The 27,928-nt window shown below is 37.4% G+C and overlaps 2 protein-coding genes and 1 pseudogene across 7 annotated transcripts in view; 2 read left to right on the top strand and 1 right to left on the bottom strand.

Moving 5' to 3' along the window:
- Positions 1–27,928, top strand: part of RARS2 (arginyl-tRNA synthetase 2, mitochondrial) — an 82,337-nt gene that overhangs the window by 40,596 nt on the left and 13,813 nt on the right. For 2 of the 4 annotated variants that reach the window (XM_058734673.1, XM_058734675.1), the window contains exons 8-20: positions 3,408–3,484; positions 12,724–12,882; positions 13,903–14,009; positions 15,144–15,239; positions 18,047–18,107; positions 19,378–19,454; positions 19,934–20,058; positions 20,641–20,708; positions 20,794–20,903; positions 21,284–21,379; positions 22,382–22,456; positions 24,031–24,094; positions 24,561–24,632. In XM_058734673.1, coding sequence (XP_058590656.1) covers positions 3,408–3,484; positions 12,724–12,882; positions 13,903–14,009; positions 15,144–15,239; positions 18,047–18,107; positions 19,378–19,454; positions 19,934–20,058; positions 20,641–20,708; positions 20,794–20,903; positions 21,284–21,379; positions 22,382–22,456; positions 24,031–24,094; positions 24,561–24,632 — 1,187 coding nt within the window. Of the gene's footprint in view, positions 1–3,407; positions 3,485–12,723; positions 12,883–13,902; positions 14,010–15,143; positions 15,240–18,046; positions 18,108–19,377; positions 19,455–19,933; positions 20,059–20,640; positions 20,709–20,793; positions 20,904–21,283; positions 21,380–22,381; positions 22,457–23,876; positions 24,005–24,030; positions 24,095–24,560; positions 24,633–26,349; positions 27,119–27,928 lie in introns of those variants that run through there. The other 2 variants (XM_058734674.1, XM_058734676.1) reach the window with 2 other exon arrangements.
- LOC131514530 (large ribosomal subunit protein uL23-like) lies at positions 470–2,231 on the top strand (annotated as a pseudogene).
- SLC35A1 (solute carrier family 35 member A1) overlaps positions 26,502–27,928 on the bottom strand; it is a 34,077-nt gene continuing 32,650 nt past the window's right edge. For 2 of the 3 annotated variants that reach the window (XM_058734677.1, XM_058734678.1), the window contains one exon: positions 26,502–27,425. In XM_058734677.1, coding sequence (XP_058590660.1) covers positions 27,298–27,425 — 128 coding nt within the window. In that variant the 3' untranslated portion in view covers positions 26,502–27,297. The remainder of the gene's footprint in view (positions 27,426–27,928) is intronic. The other variant, XR_009263109.1, reaches the window with a different exon arrangement.

Below are 27,928 nucleotides of genomic sequence, written 5' to 3'. Positions count from 1 at the left end.
TACATGGAGAGTGATCTGTTGTTATACCCTGAGCCAGTGGCCTAGAAGAAAAAGAAAGTGGGATACTTTGGCTCCTTCTTAAATTGTGCAGTGACAGGGGGTCAAAGAAAAAAAAAGAGAGGAAGAGAGAAGTGAGAACCAAACAGTTGAATGCCACAAATTATCTCCAATGTTGTGAGTTTACTCAGAACCATTCCTACCTCATAGTATACCTGTAATCAAGGAAGGGCAAGATAAATGAAGTTGCTAAGGTAGTGAAGTTCTGGTAGCATGTGAAATGCAAACTTTTAAAAATCTCTGGCAACTGTTGGGGCGCCTGGGTGGCTCAGTTGGCTGAGTGTCCGACTTTGGCTCAGGTCTTGATCTCACAGCTCCTGAGTTCAAGCCCCATGTCGGGCTCTGTGCTGACAGCTCAGAGCCTGGAACCTGCTTCAGATTCTGTGTCTCCCTCTCTCTCTGCCCCTTCCCCACTTGTGCCATGTCTCTGTCTCTCAAAAATAAAAATAAAACATTAAAAAAAAATTAAAAATCTCTGGCAGCTGTTATGTGTGTTTTAAAATCCGGCCTCCTTTCATGAAGATGGCCCCGAAGGCAAAGAAGGAAGCCCCTGCCCCTCCCAAAGCTGAAACCAAAGCAAAGGCTTTGAAGGCCAAGAAAGCAGTGCTGAAAGGTGTCCACAGTCATAAAAAAAAGAAGATCCGCATGTCACCTACATTCCGACGGCCCAAAACACTGCGTCTCCAAGGACAGCCCAAATATCCTTGAAAGAGCGCCCCCAGGAGAAACAAACTTGGCCACTATGCCATCATCAAGTTCCCCCTGACTACCGAGTCAGCCATGAAGAAAATAGAAGACAACAACACTCTTGTGTTCATTGTGGATGTCAAGGCCAACAAGCACCAGATCAAACAGGCCGTGAAGAAGCTCTATGACATTGATGTGGCCAAGGTCAACACTCTGATCAGGCCTGATGGAGAAAAGAAAGCATATGTTCGACTGGCTCCTGACTATGATGCTTTGGATGTTGCCAACAAAATTGGGATCATCTAAACTGAGTCCAGCTGGCTAAATATAAATATAAATTTTTTCAACAATAGAATAGAATAGAATAGAATAGAATAGAATAGAATAAATAAAATATAAAATCCGGCCTTAGTATCACCTCTTAAGGCATTCTCTGACACACAGGCCCTTGCCTACATCTCGCATCACCAAGTTCCTAGTATCCAGCTCTCCTCAAATAGGCTTGCCTTACTCTTTACTTACTTGTGTGCTTCTCTCCCCTACTAGATGACATGTTCCTTGACGGCATGTATTGTGTCTTAATTATCTTTGTGTCCATAGTACTTGAAACATAAGAAGCACTAAGACTGATGAATGAATCTGTGGAAGTATTTTACAGTACCAATCCAAAAGAAAGGCTAGATAATATTTTAAAGCTTCCATAAAGTGTAGTGTGCACTACCAGTTCTAAAGTTTACTGATAGTATTCTGTTCTGTCATAGCTAGTGAAATGAAATCAAAGTTTCTAAAAGACAGATTTATCATGACCTTCTCTTTCATTTCAATTAATAAAAATCTCAGTCTCTAAAAACAGTAGAACTTGAACCAATTAATAGTACCATTACTATTCACTGTGGAGGAATCTGAAAACATGCCCTGCATTTTAAAAATCCACCTGCATTTCACAATAGCTGGTAGTCAGAGATTTGGGCCCTAGGCTCAACAATCAGATTTAATAGGTGATATCCACTTTACATTAGTTTAACCGATTTATGCATTTCACAGGCATTAGCAAATAGGTGATTATGGTATTCAATTTTAGCTACAGGATTTTATTATCGCAATATTTCTCTAAAGGACTACGATGGTTAATGATCTGTCACCATTTCCATTATAACGATAATGGTTGAAGAGTTTTAATTTTGGGTGTTTCAGCTATCTCCTATTAAAAGTTGGCAAATAGTTTCTAACCACAAAATTAGTTTTTGAAAATATATTAGGTTGAATATTAAATGGGCATTGGTCTTTACTTTTCCTATTTCCATTTTTTAGAACAGTCTGGGCATCTTTCCACACCCTGCTCCTAAGACCCTGACATTTGCTTTTTGTTAAAAGTGAATAGGGCTGGTACATTTTTAAGTCATCCTTCTAGTTCTTGTCTAAAACTCCAAAATATTTTACATCTTTGAGTTCAGTAGCATCCCACTTTCTGGTGAGCCTATGTATGGTGACATACCTAGAAAAATGTATGTCAGCAAGGCCCACTGGCAATAGCTCCTTTAGATCGGAAGCTTAGTAATTGATAAGAGTTATAGAAACAGATTGGTTTTTAAAATAATTCAACCACCTTTTATTGCTCTTGGTCCCAGTCTGCATATATCCTTTTTTTTTTTTTTTAAAGACATGAAGGAACTTTATATTTTTTTAATGTTCATTTATTTTTGAGAGAGTGGGAGAGGGGCAGAGAGAGAGAGAGGAAGACACGGAATGTGAAGCAGGCTTCAGGCTCTGAGCTGTCAGCACAGAGCCCAACACAGGGCTCATACTCACAGACCATGAGATCGTGAGATCGTGACATGAGCCTAAGTCAGATGCTTAACCTACTAAGCCACCCAGGCGCCCTTGCATATATCCTTTTAAACTGAAATTGTGATCATCTTTCCTAAGAATATAAGTACTTACAGTCTATTACCTCAATTATTATTTAAAAAAAAATAATAATAAGGCTCAAACTAATACTATCCCTGAATGCAGAACTTATCAAAGATAAAAAAAAAAAAAAAATCATTGACAAATAAAAGACAAACATATGGCCAGATAAAAGATATTTGTTGCTTGGTCACCTTGAATGGGAGAGATAACCAGGTATGTTTTGAGTTTTGTCTTTTATTGTTTTCCTCCAGTTATTTTTTTAAGGGTTAATATTATAATACCGAGCCAACTTCTACCTTTGTTTTATTTTAACATCTACAAGTTTAAAAAGAAAGTTTTGAAATCACCTCCCATAAGTTTATTTTCACAGAATTTAAGCATCCAGCATGTAGCATCATGATGTCCTTCCTCAGGGTAGCTAGTCAATAAATGCTTATTTTATTAATGTCTGCTATGTTGGTGGTGGGCACTGTTAATACAAAGACAAGTTAGTCCTAGACCCTGCTTTTGATGAGTTCATAGTCCATTGGTGTCTTTGAAGTTAATTTCAGTGATCTATTCAACATATTGAATTTGTGATTCAGTATGTTGAGTTTATGGGGTAGCAGAAGATGATAACATGTGTTTGTAGTGCTCTCAGGACACATAATTACAAGGGCTTGATATTTTGATATAGCTATACCTGTTCCCTGCCATGACTGTTCTCTACTGTTCCATTTTATAATTTTTTCATTTATGTATTACTGTGCTAGGTCTTCTGGGAACTGGCTTCCAACTGTTTGGCTATGAAGAAAAACTTCAGTCCAATCCTTTACAGCACCTCTTTGAAGTAAGTTGGCAAGAAACAATAGTAACAAATGCTTCAATTTATTTTTTTCAGAGTACTTTGCAGCTTGGATTAATTTTTAATCCCAGAGGTTTTTAAAAATGTTCATAAAAACAAGGAATTATAGCAATGTTGCTTTTATTTTACTAGGGAGTTCTTTTCATTTTCTTGTCCAAGTGTTTATTTAGGTTTTAGTTGATTTGGGACAGTATTTTTCTAGGTATAGAGTCATCTTAGAATAAACACATGGGATAACAGATTCAACGCAAATTTCTTAATTTTTTGTCAGTTGCTTTATAACTGCGGGTTTCTTCATGGCAATAACTATAATTCATTTAGAATCGAAAAACATGAGTATATACTTTTTTAGTCTTATTCTAGTGTGGGGGAAGATACCTGTGTTTCTCTGAATTTGTGTGTGCTTTTTTTAAATTTCTGTCTTTTAGCTCCTTTTCCTGACTTTTGCCCAGCGTGAACTCCTTCCTATTCTGCTTCATATAGTCCCTTGGGTACTTTGATTCACTGTCCTCAGTTTTTCTTAGAGTTCATTAATAAAGCTCTTCCTGCCCAGTTAATCTCCAGGAGATGTGTTTCCTTTTCATTGTCCTAATTGTTATCTCTTCTGTTTCTGGGCCTCACAAGAATAAACACCAATGACAGCAGCCGTGTTGGTGACGTTCTGGGGATCAGACTAAAGGTGTTATTATACCTGTGCATAAGAAAGAGCACTTACCAAAATAATGCTTTACTTCCCTAGCAAAAGCCACTGAGAATGCTTCATAATTTTCCTTTCTGTTAAATAATTTTTCTCCTGCAGCTTTGTAGTTAAATTTAACAAAAATTACATTGTAATTCTTGAAGAGTTTTAATGGTTTGTAATTTTCTCCTGAGTCCCTGCATGCACTGCACTTTAAATGCCTACATTTTTATTTATAATATTAAACAAAAGGTTTTTTTCTGTTTTCCATTGAGTTTTATTGATAGGCAAGAGTTTAAAAATTAATGATTCTTTATGGTCGTCTGTAAATAAAGCATGCCACCTTAGTGCCTAGAATTTTTATTGTATTATTTTTTAAAACTTTGAGTAATGGCAAGTATTTTTTTACCACAGACTTAGTGAACCTTTCATCAGATCCAGGCCCATAGAGACAACCCATTGCACAGAAAATAAAAATACTTGCTTGAAGACCTTGTGTCTGTCATTGAGAGAACATTTTTAAGGATGTAGAGTACAACTTCATATGAGAGTTACTATTCTCATCTTTCTCCCACCCCACCTCAAACGCTTTATTTAACCCTGAAAATAGTTAAGTCTTTGTCATTCATAGTATTTTAAATATTTTTAGTAAAGTCTGTTCTCAAACCTGATAGAAACTTAAATGTATGTTTCTTTCTATGCAGTTTATCACAAATTTCCAGGCTTTTGAGACTCATAAAAAGTTGGAGATTATACACCTGTATTAGAGGTTGTTTATTGATGGATGCACATAAAGAAGGAACAAGGGCAGGAGGTACTTCTGTGAATAACTAAAAACTCAAGGAACAGTGGTGTTGCTTTCATTAAGTGTTCTTTTGCCTAAAAGCTTCATAGGGAAGCAGCAATTATAGACAAAAGAGCAAGTCAAATACACCCACGTTGCTGTTTGTAATAAAAGAAATCCATTAGGGTACTAACTGGCTCTTTCTTCCTTTGCAGGACAGAAAAAAAATGCAGAGCCTAAAGTGGCAGCCTCCAGGTTATTTTATCTTTGGGCTAATTTTTGCTAGCCCAATTTCATTTTAAAATTATAGCCATCATTGCAGATTATTTTCAACAAAAACTTTGAGCATAAGTGAGGAATTTTTTCCTTTTTTTTTTTTGAGCTTTAGGCAAATATTAATAAATGATTTTATACTGTTCCTAAAAGAAAACCTGGACTTTGGCTGGACCCCCTGGTTTTTTTCCTTGTCAGATTATAGTTGTAACCACTTTCAGAAGGACCATGTCTTCCCGATCTTTTATCGCCAGCCCCAAGCACCATGCCTGCAGTTACATTTTGTATGAATTTGATCTTGTAGGGGGTTTTTTTTGGTCCCTTTCTTCCATTTAAGTTGGAGAATATCAGACCTATATAGTTCCAAAGAAGAGCTGACTATTATAGGATACACTCGTACCATTTCTCAAAATTGACTTCATCATGCAGTTACTGATGCAAAACCCGAGGGCCAGATGCAGGGCTCCAGCACAAGCAGTCTGACTCCCAGGTGCTCATGCACTGCCCTGTCCTCCACTGGCATGACAGAATGCCCTTCTGGCCATTCACTTCCATCGATTGTAATTACTTACATACCATTTTCCTTTCTTTCATCCTCAAATTGCTGTACCAGGAACACAATTAGTACTTTAGTTTTCTCAGTTTCAACCTTCCAGCATATCTGTTTTGAATTTGGCTTCAGCCATCCAGTGGCAGTTTGTGGCCTGCCCCCTGCTGAATGGCATCATGATCAGTATCCCCCAGTTTCAGTTTCTCAGTTTTTGTGTATAGAAATTATAGGATAGTTTTAGCATTTCTTTTCTGTGATGAAAATATTTATCATTTACAATCAGTTCTCTCTTGCGTTCCCATTTTTGTGCTTTGCTTCATTACTTGTTTTTCTGTGTACCTGTAGTCCTTTTCCCATGATGTCTGGCTGTTGTGTGTGGACATGGGACTTTTGTTGGTCATCATTTAAAACCATTTATTAGTTGTTCTGATTTGTCATGAAATGGGGAACTGGTTTTGTAATAGTTCATACCTCCCCCTAAATTGGCTAATGAGTTAAATAACTAATATATTTGCTATTTAGAATTCACATTATTGGTTCAAAGAAAACATTTAAATTAAGTTTTGTGACATGTATAAAAAAGCCTTTCTGCTTCTATCAAAAAGTAATTCCTTATGGTAAAAAGTGTTAAATCTAAATCATGAGTATATGGGTGTCTAATTTACTTTTACCGGTTATAACCTGTTTTTTAATGTTTATTTATTTAGAGAGAGCACAAGCAGGGGAGGGGCAGAAAGAGCAAGAGAGAGAGAGAGAGAGAGAGAGAAGGAATCCCAAGCAGTCCGCACACTGCAGCGCAGAGCCTGATGCGGAGCCTGAACCCACCAACCGTGAGATCGTGACCTAAGCTGAAATCAAGCACCTAAGTCAGGTGCTTACCTGACTCAGCCACCCAGGCGCCCCTACTTTTACCTATTTTAGTGATAGTTTTTAAAAGTAATTTCAGGGTTTCTCCTAGGTTTAAACTACTTGAATGGACCTTGAGAACATCTAACACTGTTTTAGGAATGTATAACCAGCATTTTTTTTTTTTTTTTTTTTTTTGGCTACAGGTTTTAGAACTTGACTCATTGCATATTGCTTATTAATATCAATTTTTAAATTTTTTTCAATGCTTATTTAATGTTGAGAGAGAGAGAGACAGAGCATGAGCAGGGGAAGGGCAGAGAGAGAGAGGGAGACACAGAATCTGAAGCAGGCTCCAGGCTCCAAGCTATTGGCACAGAGCCCGACGCGGAGCCCAAACCCATGAACTGCGAGATCATGACCTAAGCCGAAGTTGGCCGCCTAACCGACTGAGCCACCCAGGCGCCCCTAATATGAATTTTGATTACCATAGAAATGCCTCTGAAACATGAGCAGCCTTTCCTAAGAGATAAATATTATGACAATAATGTATCCATTAGCCCTGTACCCTAACAGTGGCATTTATAAAGGGAACATGATATATTAACATATTAAGTTCATAATGGCCCCAAAAGTATTTATTATTTTTCCCTTACCCTTTCTAAAATGCTTTTAGGTAATTACAGTGATGGGCATTTAATAAAAAAAGACCTGGAAAGTTAGAGGATAATGTATTAGTAGGAAATAGTATATTAGAGGTTTGACCCTGAGTTTCCCTATATTAATAACAAAAAAAAGTAGAAAATAGGGCAAGAGCAAAGCACCAAATTAATGAATGATACTATTTAGCTCTCATTTTTTTTAATGTGGAAGAAGTATCTATTCCTCAAGAGACCATGGGGCTTCTTTTTTTGATTGTTGGGTTTTTTTTCTTGTTTGTTTGTTTTGACTTTAGAGTCTCCAAAAAAGATTTCTTCAACTTAAAAAAGTAATTCAAGTTAAATCAATTCTAGACATAATGGCATATTTGTGCACTTAGAAATGTTTATTTTATAAAGACTTGAATTCAAGAGTTCTTTATTGGTTAGATCACATTACTATTTTCAGAGAAAGTGACTATTATGGTTAATGTGAATTTTACTCATTAGAATACTTACATGGAAGAAATAACTCTTAAATTGTAAGCCTAATTAAATCTGAACCCAGTCATATTTTTGAGAGTGGTAAGAGTCATCTCTAGTCATTGTTAAGGGTTTCTCGTCTTCCAAATCACAAAGTCCTCCACATTCTTATGTACATCTCAGGATGGGCATGGAGGCCTCTTCTTAGCTTTAATCCACATTGGTCTTGACTGATGTGCCCAGTATCCCAGCCTACGTAAATGCCCTGGAGGCACACAGCTCTGCTTGTATGACAAACATAGGAGATCCTAGCTATGGCCCAGTTCCATAGGTCTAGATATCAGCCTCCCTGTGTGGGGACACCACAAACCATTTCCCTCAGAGGGCCTGTTGCCACCCCAGAGGCTGCCCAGCTTTTGCTATTCCTGGGAATGTTTCTCCATCCCCATTCCCTCCTCAATCTAGACAATTGTCCTTTCCTCTCTCCTGGCAGCTTTTCTGTTTTACCATACTCTTGACCATCTTCCCCAAAGCCACTAGCCTTTCTTCCCAACGCCTACTCTTCTGGGGGTCACTACAGTGCCTCATTTTCCTCTGAGTGTTCTTAGAACAAGGATGGGAATACTAAGCAAGACCAGAGTACATATTAATAGCTCAGTGATTATCCCTCCCACCCCATCAAAATGAGCAAAAAACTTTTTCAGCATGAGAAATGTATATCACCATGTGTCTAATATATATAAGAAGTGAATCTTTATCACCCTTGAATAAAGGTATATCATGGACATTATTATTAACAAAGACCAAAAATAGGCGATTCTAAATACTGAAAGAAGATGAATAGATGAAAAAATGCTATTTATATGCTGCTAATGATATACTAATGAGAAACTTGAAAATTACTAAGTTTTTATTTTATTATTAACTGATATATTGATCTTTTAAATTATAATTGTATTGTTTGAGTTTCTTTAATATTACATTTAACATTAGAAATCTATCTCAGGGCACCTGGGTGGCTCAGTAGGTTAAGCATCAGACTTTGGCTCGGGTCATGATCTCATGGTTTGTGGGTTTGAGCCCCGCGTTGGGCTCTGTGCTGACCGCTCAAAGTCTGGAACCCGCTTCAGATTCTGTGTCTCCTTCTCTTTCTGCCCATCGCCTGCTCATGCTCTGTCTTCTCAAAAATAAATAAACCTTAAAAAAAAAAAAAAAAAGAAAACAAAAGAAATCTATCTCAACCAGCAGTTCTGTAAGGAATTTCTGATCAAGACATGAAACAACATTAAAAATTACCTTCTTTGTTTGAGTTGTAATCATGAATTCATTACATGTTTTTTCTAAAAAAATTAGAACAAAATTAAATGCATTTTAAGATAGAAGACAAATTGTATAGTTAAAAGGGTCTTTAGTGTCTAAGTTACGCTGACCGTTCTTAGTAGTTATTCTCTGTTTTAAGACAGAAGTAACCAGGGTTGGGGTTAGAGCCCTGTAAGCAAAGAATTAAACTGTGTCTATGTTGCCAGTGGTATTCTAGAATCAAATTTAAGAGAGTAAGAGAGCATTATATACTTTTATTTTTCGTACTCATTTCTTTACATTGGGACAGATCATCTTGAGCTAATTTTCTGAATCAGTTAAATTAGAAAGAAAATATCCTATGCTTCTTTGGGAATATTAGCATCTAGAAATAGTGAAAAGGTTAATATTCCTTTAAGGAAGTCTTAAATGTTTAGTTTATTTCCTAATGGAAATATACCTCACTTTCGTATTTTGGTAACTAAAAGAAAAATTATTTCCATTCTCAAGAACATCCTAAGCCACATTCTTATTACCAAATTCAAGTTGAAAACTTCCTTTTTATTCCTTTTGTGTCTAGATCTAACCTCAAAAGGAGGCTGTCTTCAAAATGCATACTTTCTAAACATAAAAAGTTTGTGGTGACTAAATTAAAAATTGTCTGTAATTTCAGAAGTACATAGTATTAAAGTTATTTTGTGAAGGAAAATGCATTTCTTTTCTAAAACAGTGATGAATGTTAATAATTACAGTTTTCTCTTGTTCATTTACAGGCAGATTAAGTGCTAATTAAGGCTCTTCTATTGTTCTGTTTGATAGTGTCAGTTGATTTTCAGTAATGTTTGGTTTATAATTACAAATTGCTGAAATGCCAAGATTCTTCAAGTGTTAGGGTTTGGTTTTGTTTATTTTGCTTTAATTATTTCTGTTTTAAATTTTAAGAAAGGGAAAAGATTCTGGTAAAGTTTTTTCTAAAAATATTCTTACCAGTTTCACATGCATATTAGATTTTTTAAATTTTGTCTATTTGAGTTCAGAGTCCTAGATTTAAAAAAAATTTTTTTTTGAAAATAAGAATATTTTGTATATGTTTGGTTATAAATTATATGTGAATGTGCATGTAGTGTGTGTGTATGAGAGAGATATTTTCAATCACAATCATAGAACTATGTATGCCTCAGTTACTATAGGCTGGACAACAGTTTAATTGTCCATGGATATGTCATTCAAAAGTCAAGAAGTTTGGGGCACCTGGCTGGCTCAGTTGGTTAAGCATCATCCAACTTTGGCTCAGGTCATGATCTCACAGTTCATGGGTTTGAGACCCATGTCAGGTTCTGTGCTGACAACTCAGAACCTGGAGCCTGCTTTGGATTGTGTCCCCCTCTCTCTCTGCTCTTCCCCAGCTCACACTCTGTTTTTCTCTCTCTCTCAAAATAAATAAACACTTAAAAAAAGTCAAAAAGTCTGCAGTTTACTATCTCACCATGACTCTGTTTTCCTACACCTTACCAAAATTTTCTTTCTGTTTCTGACTTATTCTGGACTTATTTCATAGGAGCACATGGAAATTAATATTTTATGGTATGTGTGTTCAATCTCCCCAAGACCACCGCCAAGTTTAATAACACATTAGGAGGACTCACAGGACTCCATGTGTAATTGTGCTAACAGCTATGATTTACTATAGCAAAAGGTTGCAAAACAAAATCAAAGGGAAAGGAATATGCAGTGAAGCCTGTTAGAAACCAGGGCCAAGCTTCCAAGAGTCTTTTCCTGGTGGAGTCACACAGGATACACTTAGTTCTCCTGCAACAAACTGGGACAACATGCGTGAAATGTTGTCTATCAGGAAAGCTTATTAGATGCTCCATGCCCAAAGTTTCTATTGGAGTTTGATCATGTAGGCACCCTCTGCTTAGCATGTACTAAAATGCCAAACTCCCAGAAAGAAAGCAAGTAGTTAGCATAAACCATATTGTTTTCGTAGTTTAAGCACAGTGAGCTACTCTTACTAGTTAGGCTGGTGGGAACATTTCCCAAATCTGAAGTACCCACATGGCCAGCCAAGTTCCCAGATGCCAGCCAAGGGGTAAGCTTGCAAACCGGACATTTTAAGAATAGCACCTCAGGCCTGCTATATTAATTCTTTTCTGTGCAATGTGCGTTAAAAAGGAAAAAGAAATTAGGTAGTTTTAACCTCTCTTTGGAATATTTGTTCATTACATTCTGCCATTCCAGTAGTTAACAGAAGCCATCTATGAAAGGTGAGGTGTTTTTACCTTGATAGATGTTTAATGCCCTGTCCCTTTTGTTGGTAGATCTAGTGGGTCTAAGCCACATTCCAGTTGTCCCAGTGTGTACTCCAGCAATAAAACTACTTTATCTGCCACTGATATTTTGATGATATTACTGTAACAGATACCTCCTATTCTTTGGTAATTTGCCAATTTTTACTACTTTTATGCTACTTTAATAGGTTTCTGAAAGAAATACGAGGAGAGTAAATGTATCATCCATGTTTCATCCTGGAAGTGAGTTACAACTTGGAAGTAAAATCTTTATATTCTATATGGGTAAACTTCAGTACTACTTGAGGTGCAGAGTTGATATTTTTATTCTCATTTATTAACCTTGCATTTTGGAGACCAGAAAATTATTAAACTGTGATCACAGGATCATAGAAATGGGAGGCCATCCAATAAGCCATCCAATTCCACTCCTGTCATTGGGTGGGGGCAGAAGTAAACCAGCCAAGACAGGTGGTGCAAAAACATTCCAGAAGTGAGTGGTCCACACAGTTCTCAGGAGCCCAGGTTCGAGTGTAAGTAAACTAACTGTCCAGAGGTCTTCCTAGATAAGCTATGTTATGGGTCTTTTGCAGGTTTAGAGAACTATTTTAAAAGTCTTTCTAACTGCTGAATCATCCTTTGGCCTTTTCTTAGCCAGATTGAACCATTCTACCTCCTTTGACCTTTTCTCAGAAAAGTTGCGGCCATAATAATTTGCCCTTTTATTAAAAAAAAGAGGGAATGCTAGCTTAATCCAACCCAGGCACTCTTTTTATTTTTTTTTTAATTTTTTAATGTTTATTTATTTTTGAGAGAGAATCAGTATGAGCAGGGAAGGGGCAGGGAGAGAGGGAGACACACAATCCGAAGAAGGCTCCAGGCCCCAAGCTATCAGTACAGAGCCCAAAGTGGGGCTCAAACTCACAAACTTGGGAGATCATGACCTGAGCCGAAGTTGGACGCTCAACCGAGCCACCCAGGCGCCCCCTAACCCAGGCACTCTTAACCCAAGAGTCTGTGAACTTGGAAGGGAGGGGAAAATTACACATTTTATTTTCCCTAACCTCTATCAGAAATTTAGTATTTTCTTCCTTTACTACATCACAACCTTAAAAAATGATTGGATAACTTTCAGTGTAATTATTTCCTTTATGAGCATATGTGTTTTACTTTATGCATTTAGAAACATTTTGAGAAGGGATTCATAGGGTGCACTAAGGGCCCATGGCAAAAAAAAAAAAGAAAAGAAAAGAAAAAAAAGATTACACTCTCATGAGGGCAGTTGGCTAACATTTAAATGAAAGTTCTCAGGATTGTGTTTTGTTCCATTGAAGGTAACAGTGACTAATGTACTTCATTTAATATACTGTTATGCTTTTAGGTTTATGTACAAGTTAATAAAGAAGCAGCAGATAATAAAAATGTAGCAAAATCAGCGCATGAGTTCTTTCAGCGATTAGAACTGGGTGACATGCAAGCACTTGAACTGTGGCAGAAATTTCGAGACCTGAGCGTAGAAGAATACGTGCGGATTTACAAGGTGCCCACCTACTCTCCTGTGATGGGGTGCTCTTGACTGGGACTACTGAGGAATGAAGTTGCTTCCTCAGCTCATGTTTTAAGATTAGATTTGTCATTCCATTGACAATTAGGACCCACATATTATTATTTGTGCTGAAAGTTGGAGCTTTGAAACAATCCTGTGAAATTCACAAACCAAATATCAGGTGGCACTCTAGTACTCTGTGTCAGTCTGGCTTCTCTTTTCTGTCTTCTGTTCATTCCTTCATTTTATCTTAATCGTTTTTTTCCCCTTTAACTTCTGTAAGGCCTGTGTATGATGCATATAAATTTGTTCATTTAATAAACATTTTAGGGGGTGGGAGAAATACAACAGTGAGTAAAGGAAATAGAAGTACTTCTGTCTGGACTTCACATGCCAGCATGGAGATGGAGAGCAAATTAAAGACAATGGGGATTAAACAAGGACATACACAGTCTGTTAGGTGGTGATGATGCTGTGGAGAACAATGAAGCAGGGGAGGGGAGACGGAGTCTGCGAGTACGTGGAATGAAGAGAGTTTCATTAAAGAAACCCATGTGGCTGGAGTAGGGAAGCAGGATGAAGAGCTGCAGGAGAGGAGGTGGAAGAGGTTGTAGGATGGGGCATGAGGTAGGACATTCTCCAGAGCTGCCCAACCTTGCTTCTTGCTGTGATGGAGATGTTCCATGATGTGCTGCCCAGCAGCATAGCCATTAGCCACCGGTGGCTATCCAGCACTTGAAGCATGAGGAGTGTTCCTGAGAAAGTCAAGTTTTTTATTTTATGTAATTTGAATAGCTGTGTGGGCCCAGTAACTACCGTATCAGCACAGTACTATTGTGAGGACTTGCCTGGTGTGGGAAGAGGTAGAAAGTTTGGTAGAGCAGAGGAGTGACTTCATCTAATTCTTACTTTCCCAATCTGGGTGACAAGACTGTAGAACATCCTGTTTTGTCTTAGGATAAGATAATAGGACATTTAAGTAACTTCCTTTCTTTTGTTTCTGAATCCTTTTAGCGTCTAGGAGTACACTTTGATGAATATTCAGGAGAATCATTTTATCGTGAAAAATCTCAAGAAGTCTTAAAATTGCTGGACAGTAAAGGACTCCTGCAGAAAACAATGTATGGTCAGGTTACTGTTCTTTAGTAAAGTTATTTCTTTGGGAAAAAATGATATTGATATAGTCTCTCAGTAAGAACAACAGAATGTGGTGTGCAGCCTTCCTGGCATTTTTTTTGTAGTGCTTTTTGCTGTTCGAAGTACTTTTCCACATATGGTCTTCTTGCTGCCATGACAAAATCCTGGTCAGGTTGGAAGAAAAGTTGTTAATCTGCTTTTTACGGGTGAAGAAACTGAAGCACAGAAAGTACAAGTGACTGGTCTAATGTCAGACAAGTTGATGTAACTGGAAAAAGGAAATAAAACTTACATCTTACTTAGCCCTGCCTTTTTAAAAAACCACATCCTGTTCAAAATGGATTTAAGGCATATTATGTAAATAGGTATAATACAAGCTTTTGAAAGAGTAAAATGAGGAAATCAGGAAGCGAGGGCAGAAAAAAAATAATACAGAATCAGGGATGATAATGGTATATTATCTAACACACTGCCTTACTTACGGTAGATTTCTAATTTAGCTTTGAGCTTCCTGTCAGCCAGACAAACAGTACCAGTCATAGGATCCCAGGCATCTGTAATACAGAAGCAAACCAGTTGCTTAGAAGCACCAGTTGTCATAGTACCAAAGAGCTTCTCTTGTCATCTTTATGAGGAAGACATGGAGAACATCAGTAATGTCCATAAGGCAGATTTTTGCATCTCCATCTACAGATTCTAATTTTTGACAAGGCAGGAAAGACAGTAACAAAATTCCATGGTTTATTATTCAAGGGTATTTTCTGGCATGTTAAAAATTGGCCCAATATTAAATGCTATAATTTGAATTAGAAGAATATGATGTTTCACAGTTAAACAGCTGAAATCTCATGTTTCAACTGGATATGCTAAAGACTTTCTAAGTACCTTATCCAGAGCTACAGAGTTTAAAAAGATAGGACAACTAAATATTAATTATAGCATACCCATTCTTAATAAATTCATGGTCCCATTTCTTGTTTTTCTTCATTTGGTTATACTGCTTATTGCTACGTAAGGAATAAAAAATAGCTTCCAGTTTGCCAAAGATAATGTTACAGATATTATACTTTTAAAGGGTCTTACTCTATTTCTTAAGAGTTACCTGTTTGCATTTCTAGAAAAGGAACAGCTATAGTGAATCTTTCTGGAAATGGTGACCCCTCCTCAATTTGTACTGTAATGCGAAGCGATGGGACTTCTCTCTACGCAACCAGGTTTGTATGTAACGGGGGGGTGGGGTGGGGGGGGTGGTCAGCATCAGAATGTATGTGACTTCATGTGCTTTGTTGTAGGATCAGTGCTAAAACAGTCATTTTATCCTCAAAGCTGTTACCAAATCCTAGTTTCTAAATCTCTTGTTCTCATCACTTCAAGATGTATTTATTGGGCGTCTATCTATTGCCAGTTATAGTTCCTGGAAAGGTATAACATCATTAGAAAAGTGACTGAAAAAGATTATTTACAGTTAGTTAAACATCATAGGATTTCCACAGCCAATAAATACATTGTTCAACAAACTGAAAACTGAGGTACCTCAACTATAAATATTTTCCTGTTGTACATTGGCAGGAAGTATATACTAGAAGGTGGTCATATTGGCTCAGTGGCATCCTCTGTAAAGATTCATCTACCATGCACATGAGTAGCAGTCCTCATGTAAAACAGGGTAAGGGAGAAGTAGGCCATGTTGCCTTTTTTTTTTTCCCCCTTCCAACTGTCTGCATGACTGACTCCTGTGGAAAGGAACAGTCTAGTCTCTGTTAATCAGTAAGAACTGGAACTTACATCTTATCAAGCACATTTATATCTGGGACAAAGCCAATAGGAAGGAGAAGATAGGACCATAAAAAAGACACACAAGCAAACATGGCCATACTGAAACACTTTTGGCAAAAGGCTCTAGTGTCTTCCAGGCTAGAGTTTTATATTGGATCATAAACCCACTTTTATAGTATAATTAAAGTATTGATATTTATTGTTGTTGTTAACTACCATCATTTGTTCCAAACAGCTTTAAACAACCATCTGATTCTCTTACTCTCCGTTAGAAAATTGATCTCTTTACTTTCTATTACTTTTTGGCATTTCCCTTTATCATTTCCATGTAATTATAGTTAGGAGGTGAGAAGAACCTGTGTATCTAAGAGGTACATTTCTTTTTCTAGATTAAAAACAATAATAGAAAAAATATTTTGTGCCGGCCAATAATTGCTGGACAGATTAAATAAAGAAACCTTGAGCAGGGGCGCCTGGGTGGCTCAGTCGGTTAAGCGCCCAACTTCAGCTCAGGTTATGATCTCACGGTTCGTGGGTTTGAGCCCCGCGTCAGGCTCTGTGCTGACAGCTCAGGGCCGGGAGCCTGCTTCAGATTCTATGACTCCCTTTCTCTCTGCCCCTCCCTGATTTGCACTCTGTCTCTCTCTCAAAAATAAATAAAACATTTTTTAAAAAAGTGTCCGCCCAGAATAGAGGTTCCATGTCATTTTAGTGGTCCTGATTTGGTTATTTTTCTTGGGCTGTCATTCATTAGGTCTAGATTTTTCTGTATATTTACCTTAATACCTATATGTTTCTCTTTGAGACAGTAATTGTGTTTTTTGCCATTTGCCAAAATGTTTAGTGTTTCACCTTGCTCGAACTTTGTTTCTGCCCTTTCAGTGGGTTCTTATAGAATACATCAATACATGTGGATGTGAATTAGAAGAGTAGTTATAACAGACAGAAGTGCGGGAGAATACTAGCAAGAGCACAGGGTGAGGCTGGGGACCTTCTTTGGGCTGGGTCCCTACTTTGAAATGAGAGGCCTGAATGAACTAAATGATCTGGCATTCTTCCTGCTTTCAAATTCAGGTTTCACAAACTCAGCTTAGAGCTTTTCTTTATATTCTTCTCTTTTATTATTTCATTGGATCAAAAGGCTTCTCTTTGTTTTGTCCTTGGGTCAAACCAAAAATATAGTGGGGGTATATATTTGTGACTTCATCTGGGGGATAATCTTCTATACTCGTGTTTCACAACCTTTGTTTTTTTGTTTTTGTTTTTGTTTTTCCATTATAATCCCTCTCAGGAGCCTTTTTAGCCTGTTTTTCCTGCTTGCCCACCTCAGGAAATGTTTGATATCACAGATCTCCTGTGCATCTGTATGTGTTGTGTGCACATATGTGCTTTATACATAAAAAGAATAAGATTCTGTTGTCCCTCAGGAGCCAGTTTTTGCCTCCGTTGTGAATGCATGCTCTATGTTCTATTAGGATTAGGAGATGGGCAGTAATGATGTTTTGATGCTTTCCATCATTTCAAAAGATCTAGGACCTTTTAAAATCTTCCCAGTGTCATATATTGTTAACCAAAAATAGCTTTGATTTTCAATTTCAATATTTTCATAATTTTGACTTGAAATTTCACTGTCAATGGTTTGGTTTTCATTATTTCATACTAGATGCAAACTGAGTTTTTTATACTTAGAGAAAGGAGAGTTGAGTTTTTGTCAAAGGACTTTCTGGTCTTGTACAGTGTTTTAGAAGGTATTGCTTATCACTGATTCAAAACTTTTGAAAGTCCTTGTAATAGGAGAGTAGCTAAAAGATATCTGTTAAGTTACCACATCACCTGTGTTTTAAATATGTTCTTTAAGAAGGTATACTGCCGAAAAGTGACACTCAGGTGATTGTTCCCAGTACAGGCTTGATGAACAAATCATAAAACATTTACCTACAGACACTTTGCCTGGAGCTGCTTTAGTACTACTGCTTTTCCCAGAGCTTATATTTACTTATTTTGTTGTTTTTTTTTTAATCTTTCCACAGTACTTTTATTATTGTTGCTTTTCCCAAAGCTATTTTTGTTATTATTACTTTATATGAAAGTATGGTACTGGGATTATATAATCATAAGCAGTATACCCTAGACTGTGGAGTAATAGGAGTTCTTAATTAGAAAAGCCTCATTACTATTAAATACGTAAAGCCAATTTTTTCCCAGATCTGCCTAGTAACTCTTAATTTATGGCCATATTTTTCAGAGATCTTGCAGCTGCTATAGATCGAATGGACAAGTATAATTTTGATACAATGATTTATGTGGTAAGTAATCACAATAAAGAACAAAAGATTATGATCTTTACCTCATGAAAACTGCAAAGAAAGAAGTTAATTGCCATGTTGAAAAACTATGGAAAAATAATCTTGTCAAAATATAGAAGAAATTCAATGTTAGGTTTATTTTAAAAAAATTGTTTTATGTTTATTCATTTTTAAGAGACAGAGACAGAGCACAAGCAGGGGTGGGGCAGAGAGAGAGGGGGACACAGAATCTGAAGCAGGCTCTAGGCTCTGAGCTGTCAGCACAGAGCCTGACGCAGGACTCCAACTCAACGAACCGCGAGATCATCGTAAAAAAAAAAAAAAAAATACCCAATTCAGGAAAATAGTTATGTGAAATGAGTATGTGCAGGTTACCATAATGTACTTTTTTAAAAATAACTATTTTAATAATTTAAGACAAGTTTTAAAATAGTACAGTTTCCATGGACCCTTCACCCAGCCTTCCCCAAAGAAAATATCTTAATATAATCATAGTATTTTATCTATACCAGGAAACTGACATGGTAAAGACCTTAGTTAAAACATGTACTTGCATGTGGGCCTAAATATATTGGGGGGAGGGGAGAGATCACATAACCATCACAACATTCAGAATAAAGAACTGTTCCATCATGAAGCAAACTCCATCTTGGCAACCACTTAATAACCCCCCCTTCCCCCTAACCCTAACCCCTGGCAATCATTGCTCTGTTCTCTATCACTACAGTTTTCTCACTTTGAAAAGGTTATATAAGTGGAATCACAGTAGGTAACGTTTTGAGATTGGCTTTTTTCACTCAGCAATAATGAATGCCCTTGAGATCCACCCAAGCTGTTGTGTGCATCCAATAGTTTGTTCCTCTTATTGCTGAGGGTTATTCTGGTCTTTTCTTCCCTTTCCTTCCTCTCCATGTGCAACCTCCCTTTCCCCTAAGAAAAAAAAGTTGCCATTATATACCTTATTAGAGCTTAGCTTTGTCCTTCTTGGAGATAAAGGTTATGATAGCTGAAGGAGAAGGAATTTAAATAGAATATTCAAGAGATTAAAGTTCGTATTTCCTTCTGACTCGTGGAGTGCTACAGCTCTTATTATCTTGTAGAACACTCAGCTTAGACGTTCTTCTACTGGCATCCTCTCTGTGTGCTTATTTAAAATACATCAATTGACAATGATTCTGGTCTGTCAAAACTCAAATATTTTGATTTATGTCCAACCTGTTTTTGTAGGTTAACTTATCACTGTTGTTTTAAATACTTTTTTCCCCCCAAGACAGATAAAGGGCAAAAAAAGCATTTCCAGCAAGTGTTCCAAATGCTGCAGATCATGGGATATGACTGGGCAGAAAGGTAATGTCAGCACAGTTCTTAACTGCCTGCTTAGGATCATTAAAGGTTTGTTAAGTCAGCCAAGTCCCAAAATATACCAGGTTGTTGAAAATTGTTATTCAAACTTCATTTCTTTGTTGCAACATATTGGTGTAAGAAAAGCAGATTTGTTTTTTACATTAATTTAATGTCCTTATTTCTAACTTACAAACATTTAATATATGTGTCTTTAGTAGACATCTGTTCTCAGTGGCTTGATGTCCAAAATTCGTAATCCCTCCTTTTATTTCACAAAGGCAACTAGTAATTTAATCACATGCTAGTGATTATCTGTACAATGAAGCTGTGTGTTTAACATCTTTTGTGGCATATAACAAATCACATCACATTTTAATTTGTTAATTTTGAAAAGCCCCTCCGTGAGAGTTAAAGTTCAGACTACTCTCTGAAAGGGTATTGTTACACACTTTGATCATCAGTTCTTTTCTCCTTCATTTCAGGTGCCAGCACGTGCCCTTTGGAGTGGTGCAGGGAATGAAGACTCGAAGAGGAGAGGTTACCTTTCTGGAAGATGTTCTAAATGAGATTCGATCAAGGATGCTACAGAACATGGCTTCTATTAAGAGTGAATTCACTTTATTGTTACAGTCACAACTTACATGCCACTTTTATGTTCTACGGACTTCTGTGCAGTGTGATTTGTTATGACTGTCCCTCTCTTAATTTTCATTAACCTTGTCAAAAATAGCTTGCACTAATTAGAGGTGCCAGAGGTTTTAGACTTGCTGCTTGGTGTCATTCAGTTCAGTAATCTGCACTGATACAACACTACGCCTCTTTCATGGATAGCTTCAGCATTGTCATTCCACTGTTGGAGTGCTTATGTGAAATTCCTATGTATGTAATAGGAAACAGGTCACAAGTCCTGGTGGCTTTGTTTAGCCTTGGAAAAGTAAGTACCAGCTTTATCTAATGTCTCACAAGGGATATTCATGAGAAAAACGAATTCATGTTTCTTTCCCTTTAATGTAGGCAGGGGAACATCTTTATCCAGTGTCAGTTAGCCCAAATTAGGGAAGTAAACTGCCCACTCTGAACCTGTTTGTTCTTGCTGGCAGCGTATGTTTTTGGCAGATTCTATCTCCTTCAATCCCTGATTCTGAATGGTTTCATGTAGGTTAAAGATAGCTGCCTTTGTCTGTTTCAGCTACCAAAGAAGTGGAGAACCCACAGGAGACTGCAGAGAGGGTCGGGCTTGCAGCACTCATTATTCAGGTCTGATAAGACTGCATCCTGTGAGACCCTTTTGTTTGGTACTAGAACAAATCCCAGCACTAAAGGTTTACTCTTGTCATTTTAGGACTTCAAAGGTGTGCTCTTGTCTGACTATCAGTTCAGCTGGGATCGTATTTTCCAGAGTCGTGGGGACACAGGAGTCTTCCTACAGTACACGCATGCTCGCCTCCACAGGTGAGGGGAGTCTGCAGGGATGCATGAGCCGCTCTGTCCTTCCCAGGGTGAGGCTTGGTTGATGTGCTCCTAAGATCAAAGTCATATTTGCTGGGCTTCTCAGACATCTGTTCAAAACTAGTTAGAATTACAGTGGACCACCTGTTAGGTTTGGGTTTTTTTTTTTGGGGGGGGGGGTTAAAATATTTATTGAACACCTATGTAAGAAGTGCTTTTGTATGTTACCTTATTCTGTACTCAGAATAACCCTGCCAAAGAATATACTCCCTTTTTCTGAGGGAAGTAACAGATTTAGGAAAGATTAAAGCATCATGATAAACTTCAATTAGGTGTCCTTGGATGACTTGTTTAATCCGTTGTTTTTAAACTTTTGATAACAGTTTGGAAGAGACTTTTGGATGTGGTTATCTAAATGATTTCAACACTGCTTGTTTACAAGAACCACAGTCTGTTTCCATTCTTCAGCATCTTCTCAGGTATGGGTTTTCTAGTATTTATTTAGTCTTCATCTGCCTAGTGAAATGACTGTTGGGGGTTTGCTGACCACTGGAGTGAATAAGCCAGTAACTAGCTCCTACCCCGTCCCCCTGCCACCAGACAGCAAGCGCTTTTCCTGGAGGTATGACCAAAAAGCAATTTATCTGCTCTTTGAGGGCAGACAGAGGACATAGTCAAGGTCAATCCTTGGGACTTAAAAATATTATCACTGATGAATCGGCACAGGTGCCTAACATCTTCTGGGTCATGGTATGAGAGTAGAAAGCCTAGTAAAGCATAAATTTTTAGTTTTGGAAAAGCTCATCTTCTCCTCACCCTCTTCAATAAGTGATGGAGAATCTCTGCCTTTGTACAGCTTCCATGAGACTATAATCCTTCATTTGCTACATGGTTTTAATTCACAGTCTCAGATGAATATCTACTTGATGCCCCTACACTGGGCAAGAGACCATACCTTTGAGCTCTTTCAAGCTTTGTTGGTAAAGCCAGACTTGTCAGGAGATACTAGTCTCTGGAAAGGATGTGGGTAGTTAACAAGGCAGTTTTCTCTAATTGCCACACAGTGGTCAATGACTCTTTCCTGGGATCAGGAGTAGTTTTCTCACATTTGGCTAAACTGGTAGGAAAAATAAGCCAACCTGGTTTCCTTGGCATTGAGGGTAGACTCTGTTTGTTAGTTCCTAGATTATGTTCCTAAACATGGCTGGAGGCTTTTTACATTCACTTTAACAGCCATGATTTGAGTCCTTGTTCTGGGCTAGGCCTCAGGGATATCAAGATGATTTAGAAAGTACCTGCCATCAAGGAATTCGTAAGAAAGAAAACTGCGCCTTTACCTTCAAATGCACCCAAGGTCCTTTTTCATATATACCTTCTACTCTTAATGATTTCAAGCCAGCCTTACATCCAAGATCTTAACAGCTTAGTGTAATACGTGCATAGTCTTCCTCTGCCAACTGCTGCTGTCATGTTTCTTTTAGGTTTGATGAAGTGCTTTATAGATCATCTCAGGACCTTCAACCCAGGCACATTGTCAGTTACCTTCTAACTCTAAGGTACCTATAACCTTGCTGTTTTCAGGTATTAAAGACCTCTGAGACCTGATCTGAAAAAGGACCTTTCTTCTAAAGTCTTCCTATAAACAAAACCCCCAGCCTAAAAACTGAGGTACTTTAAGTTATAGGAATTCTTGCTTCATTTTTGCAAATCAGCAATTAATATTCATTTATTCATTCAGTGATATAAGGTACAGTCACTGAGTCTTTTTAACAGGAACTAACAGCTTTGTCATGAGTGGTTACATAACAGTACATGTGTGTTAAGATAGAGTGAACATAAGAGACCATGTTAGGGCACTCAGCCCAGCCTTGTTGGATCAGAGAGGGCTTTTTGGAGGAGAGGAGTTGATATTAATCAGGAGTAACAAAGTCACAGAAAAGGAAGAAAAAGCCCAGAGTTGAACAAGAAGATGATACTGAAGGAACTACAAGCATAGTCCTGGGAGGGGTGAGAAATGAGTGTGTACACACCTGTTTTCATGTATTAGGGCATTTCAGCTTATTTTCAGGGCAGTGGAGTCCATAAAAAGATTTTAAGCAGACATAGAAAAATTAGCCAGCCAGAGAATAGAGAATGAACTGGAAGGCAGATCAGTAACACTTGAATAGAAATTTCATAGTAGCTGTTTCAGAGTTCTGAATAGAAGTTGAGTATCTTCTAGAGCAACAGCTGTTATCTTTGTATAAATCTATTTAAGAAAGGAAATATTTGCTTTTACTCAAGATTTACTGAAATCAGATTTATTGGGGTTTTCTTGATTATCCTTTCTACCTGCCTTCCCCAGATTTAAATAAAAATTTTTTCCCCTTTAAATTCTACATAGTCATAGAGAAATAAAGAAGCCAGAAAGTCTTATTAAATGTCAGTTAAGGGGCACCCGGGTGGCTCAATTGATCGTCCACCTTCAGCTCAGGTCTTGATCTCGTGGTTCAGTTCATGAGTTCGAGACCCACATTGGGCTCTCTGCTGTTAGGCTGTCAGCATAGAGCCCACTTTGGATCCTCTGTCGCCCTCTCTCTGCCCCTCTCCTGCTTGCACTCTCCCCAAAATAAATAAATATGTGTTTTTTTTTTAAGTCAGTTCGACATTGAAACAATGTCATAAGCATAATTTCTCTGGCACATTGTTGTATTTGCTGCTATACCTGAACAGAAAAGATGCTTTAAAGAGTGGCCCATGTTTGTGTGGTGTTTGTATTTGATAGCTAGTCTCCACCCCACCTCCTCACCATTCAGAGGGGGAAGTCCAGGCCACATTATACCTTTCATCCTAAAGATACCTAAATGAGAAAAAACTAATTATTAGAAAGGAATCCCCTATCTTTATAAAACACTGAAATCACCACCTTAAGAACTTAAGGTATTAGGACCAAAATCTAAAGCTTTAGTTTAATGTGTTTTACTTTTCTTATTACAGAAATGCAGTGATTCAGGTCTCAGCTTTCCAATGTTGGATACATCTTTTAATGGAGCTAGGCTTTGATTTCTTTAAGTTGAGGCAATAAAATACCAAGCTTGCATGTTACAACAGGAAATGACTTCTGGTCTTCATTTCTCTCTTCCCGTTTCAGTCATCTTGCAGGTATGGCACACAAGACACTGCATATAAAAGACAGTCCTCCTGAAGTGGCTGGGGTACGTTAAGTGTTTTCTGTGTTATCTTTAGCATCCTCAGGTTACTATTACTGAGTCTTTCTTGTAAATGTTTCTAAAATAGCATCTCGTTTAACTGCAGTAGTATACTTACAGACTCAGGTGGTACTTAGAATTGGGCTATAACAATCAGTGTTTTTAGATTTTCCAACACACTGGACTTTGAAACACATTTTCCTAAGAGTGAGGAGTTCCCCATATCTGAAGCTGGGCTGTATAATGATAGTGTCACTCCCACTCCCCAACTCTTGGGGTACCTACCAGTCATACTATAAATTATAGGATGCTAAATTTGTTTTTCCTTACTGACAGCAAATCTTAGGGCACCCTGAGATACTGTTCCTACTTTAAATTAGAAGAAAATTAGAATTACTCTAAGATACTCTTCTTTACTCATGTATTGTTAGCCTGTTGTTGAACATTAATCATCCTTTGTTTTATTTTATAGGCCAGACTTCATCTTTTCAGAGCTGTGCGTTCTGTGCTAGCCAATGGAATGAAACTTCTTGGAATAACACCTGTATGTAGGATGTAATTTCTAATTAAAATAGCAGCTTTTTAATTACTAAATGAATTCTAGTTCTCTATTCTTATATGCTTTGTTTAGAATTTAAACTGTTCTGTATCAGAATCTATATTTTATTAAGCCTAAGTGATTCATCAACTTATTAAATCTTTATCTTGAAAAATCAACTGAGTTCCCTCATGGTCCATAAGTACTAAACAGAGTTTTGTAAAACTAACTCAAATCTTCTAAAATTCACTGCGGTCTAATGGGGATAAAGGATTAAACTCCAGCTTGAGGTTTTTTACAGTGTCATTCTTCCAGAAACTGTTCTCATAACTGAGATTACCTAATGTTCACATCAGATAAAACTGATGAAAATATTTCAATTTTCTTATAATAATGGCTAGTTCTGAATCAATTTAGGGACACCAAAATTAAGCTTTTTTGCTAATACAGATGAGAACCACTCCCAGAGAACAGATCTCGTGCTTATCTTTCGTTAATCTGTACAGGTAGGTAATTCTTATTATGTGAACTTGGGAACTGAACAGATTTAAATAACAAGGAATTACTGACAGGTATGGTACTAGGATCTTTTTGTAAAAATTAGTCCATTAGTTAAACCATAATTTGAAATGGAGTTTCTTCAACTTTTTTTAATGTTTATTTTTGAGAGAGAGAGAGACGAAGTGTGAGTGGGAGAGGGGCAGAGAGAGAGGGAGACAGAATCCTAAGCAGGCTCCAGGCTCTGAACTGCCAGCACAGAGCCAGACCTGGGGCTCAAACCCATGGACCGTGAGATCATGACCTGAGCTGAAGTCGGATGCTTAATTAACCGACTGAGCCACCCAAGTGCCCCTGAAATGGAGTTTCTTACACCATTTCTTTCATGTACCTGCATATCGACCAAGGATATTTTGCATGATTTGTTTAGGTAACATGGGATGTGCTCTGTTTGATCAGTACAGCTATCCTCATCTGCCAGTATTTCCATTCAGGTCTACTATAATTTATCCTAAATGTTGCTACTAAGAATCTCCTGAATGCGAATGACAATCATCTACTTTTACAATAGAGAAGCAATTTAGCATGAACCAAAACTTCTCTAATTGAATGAAGACAGTTTTATATTGGCAAGTATGGTACACCTTCTTAGTCCTAAAAAAGACTTATCCATGCAGTCTCAATTTTAAATAAAGGTAGCTTTCACATTACTATTTTTTTTAACCTGTATTTTTGAGAAAGCACAAGTGGGGGAGGGGCAGAGAGAGGGGGGGCAGAGGATCTGAAGTGGGCTCTGAGCTGACAGGCTAACAGCAGTGAGCCCGATGTGGGGTTCAAAGTCATTAACAATGAGATCATAACCTGAGCCGAAGTCGGATGCTCAACCGACTGAGCCACCCAGGTCCCCCAATTACTAATTTTTAAAGAATCATTAATATTTCCTTAGCACAAACTAGCCATGGAATAAAAATGTGTAACTGGAACATGTTTTTCATGTCCTATATCCTTCTCCACTTGTTTGCAGAAATGTTCCCCCTTCCCAGATCTGTGGTAGCCACCTCAGTATTTGAACTTCAAGTGAAATGACACAGGGACAGTGATGGTTAGAGGCCAGTCTTTCCAAAAGCAGCTCCCTGAAGACTGTTGTTTACGATCTCCATAGCTTAGAGCCCTAGTTCTGATTGTAGTCTTTCTTATAAATTATAAACTTTTTTTTTTGCTTCAGGTTTGCCAAGAGTTGGTTTATATGTCATCAGAGAACCCTGATACAGTTCCAACATAGAAAAAATGAAAAATTTAATGTTTTTGGTGGTTTTTTTTTTTTACATTTTGCATTATTTTAATGGTCATAATCATGATACAAAAAGTGATCACAGATTGCATATAAATAAATTAAGTTTATTGCTGAATTTCCCCATTAACATTATAGAAAAATTTTTAAAAACACTAAAATTTCACAAATTATTGACAGCCCAATAGTTTTAAACATACCTTATTAAAAAAAGTACAAAAGTGACATTAGAAATATTTTTTGAAGAAAAGTAGATCATCTAACAGCAAAGAAATACGAATCCAGACAATGAATGGCACAAATACAGCACTTAACAGGAGTACTCCGTCACCACCCAGAAGTCATTGCCTGCATTATGAAATAGATTCAGTTTGAGAAGTTAAACATTCAGTTTGTTTCTGAACTAGCCTGGCTTGGTTATGCCTCTCTTTTGTAAGAAAAGAGCTAGCTGGGTCTTACTGCTGCTGGGATGAAATACTGTACATGAATTGGAGAACAAGGAGGGGTCATCCTTCTCCCCTGGTTCCTGAACAAGAAAACAGTTCATACAGAAATGGCTTTGGCACTTTAACCCTTAACCTTGTCCCAAACCTTGTTACTTGAATATTGTATCCTCACATGATTTTTTTGTAATATCATACCCTCTCCATACTTTTTTATATACATTATATATACAATAAAAGTCTTTCATTCTGAAACAAAACAGGTTGACCCAAAACAGGTCACATTAAATCTTTGTAGCAGTTCATTCAGATAGCTTTCTTCTTAATTCTTATGACACAGTTAACATGTTTTTGTTTAAGCTACCTTCTCGGATTGACTTTAAGGCTCTAGTTTAATGCAAACAGTTTTTGTCTTGGTAAGAGTCTTTTGAGGCTGAAATCACACACCACTAACTCTCTCTTTTGAAGTTGTTTCTCCCTGTTGGATGGATGTAGTGTCTTGTCTGGGTAATCCATAGAGATATATAGAAACACATACAAGAAGAGTACCCAGAGCAAAGGTGGGTGCTGAAAAGAAAAAAAAATTAATCTGTATCTGTGTCCTTAAAACTATATAACAATAATCCATTTTAAATTTTGAAATCTTTCAATTATAGGTTTATACCATTAGATCACATGGAAAATACATCTATAAGTGTTCTATTTTTATAGACGGTAAGGTTTACAGAGAGAATCAATTCTGGCTCTCCACCCCCAAAAAAGGTACAAAGAGACTGTAGGCTTTGTGAGAATACGAGTATGCCTGTCCCGGACCACTGACAACATACTAACTTCCCTATATGCTAAATTTTTAAAGGATTTTTTTTTTTTTTAAGAGAAGCTTAAGGAGGTTCCATGCTGAGCCCAACATGGGGCTCAATCTCATAACCCTGGGATCATGACCAGAGTCCAAATCAAGACTCGACACTCAACTAACTGAGCCACCCAGGCACCACCACCCACACCATATGCTGTAATTTAAAAAAGAGCAGTGGAATGTGGCTTTTCCATGGTACTAGAAACCTGTAAAA

Source organism: Neofelis nebulosa, chromosome 6, assembly GCF_028018385.1.
Source record: "Neofelis nebulosa isolate mNeoNeb1 chromosome 6, mNeoNeb1.pri, whole genome shotgun sequence".
Classification (NCBI taxonomy): domain Eukaryota; kingdom Metazoa; phylum Chordata; class Mammalia; order Carnivora; family Felidae; genus Neofelis; species Neofelis nebulosa.
This window is presented reverse-complemented; position numbering and strand designations above follow the sequence as displayed.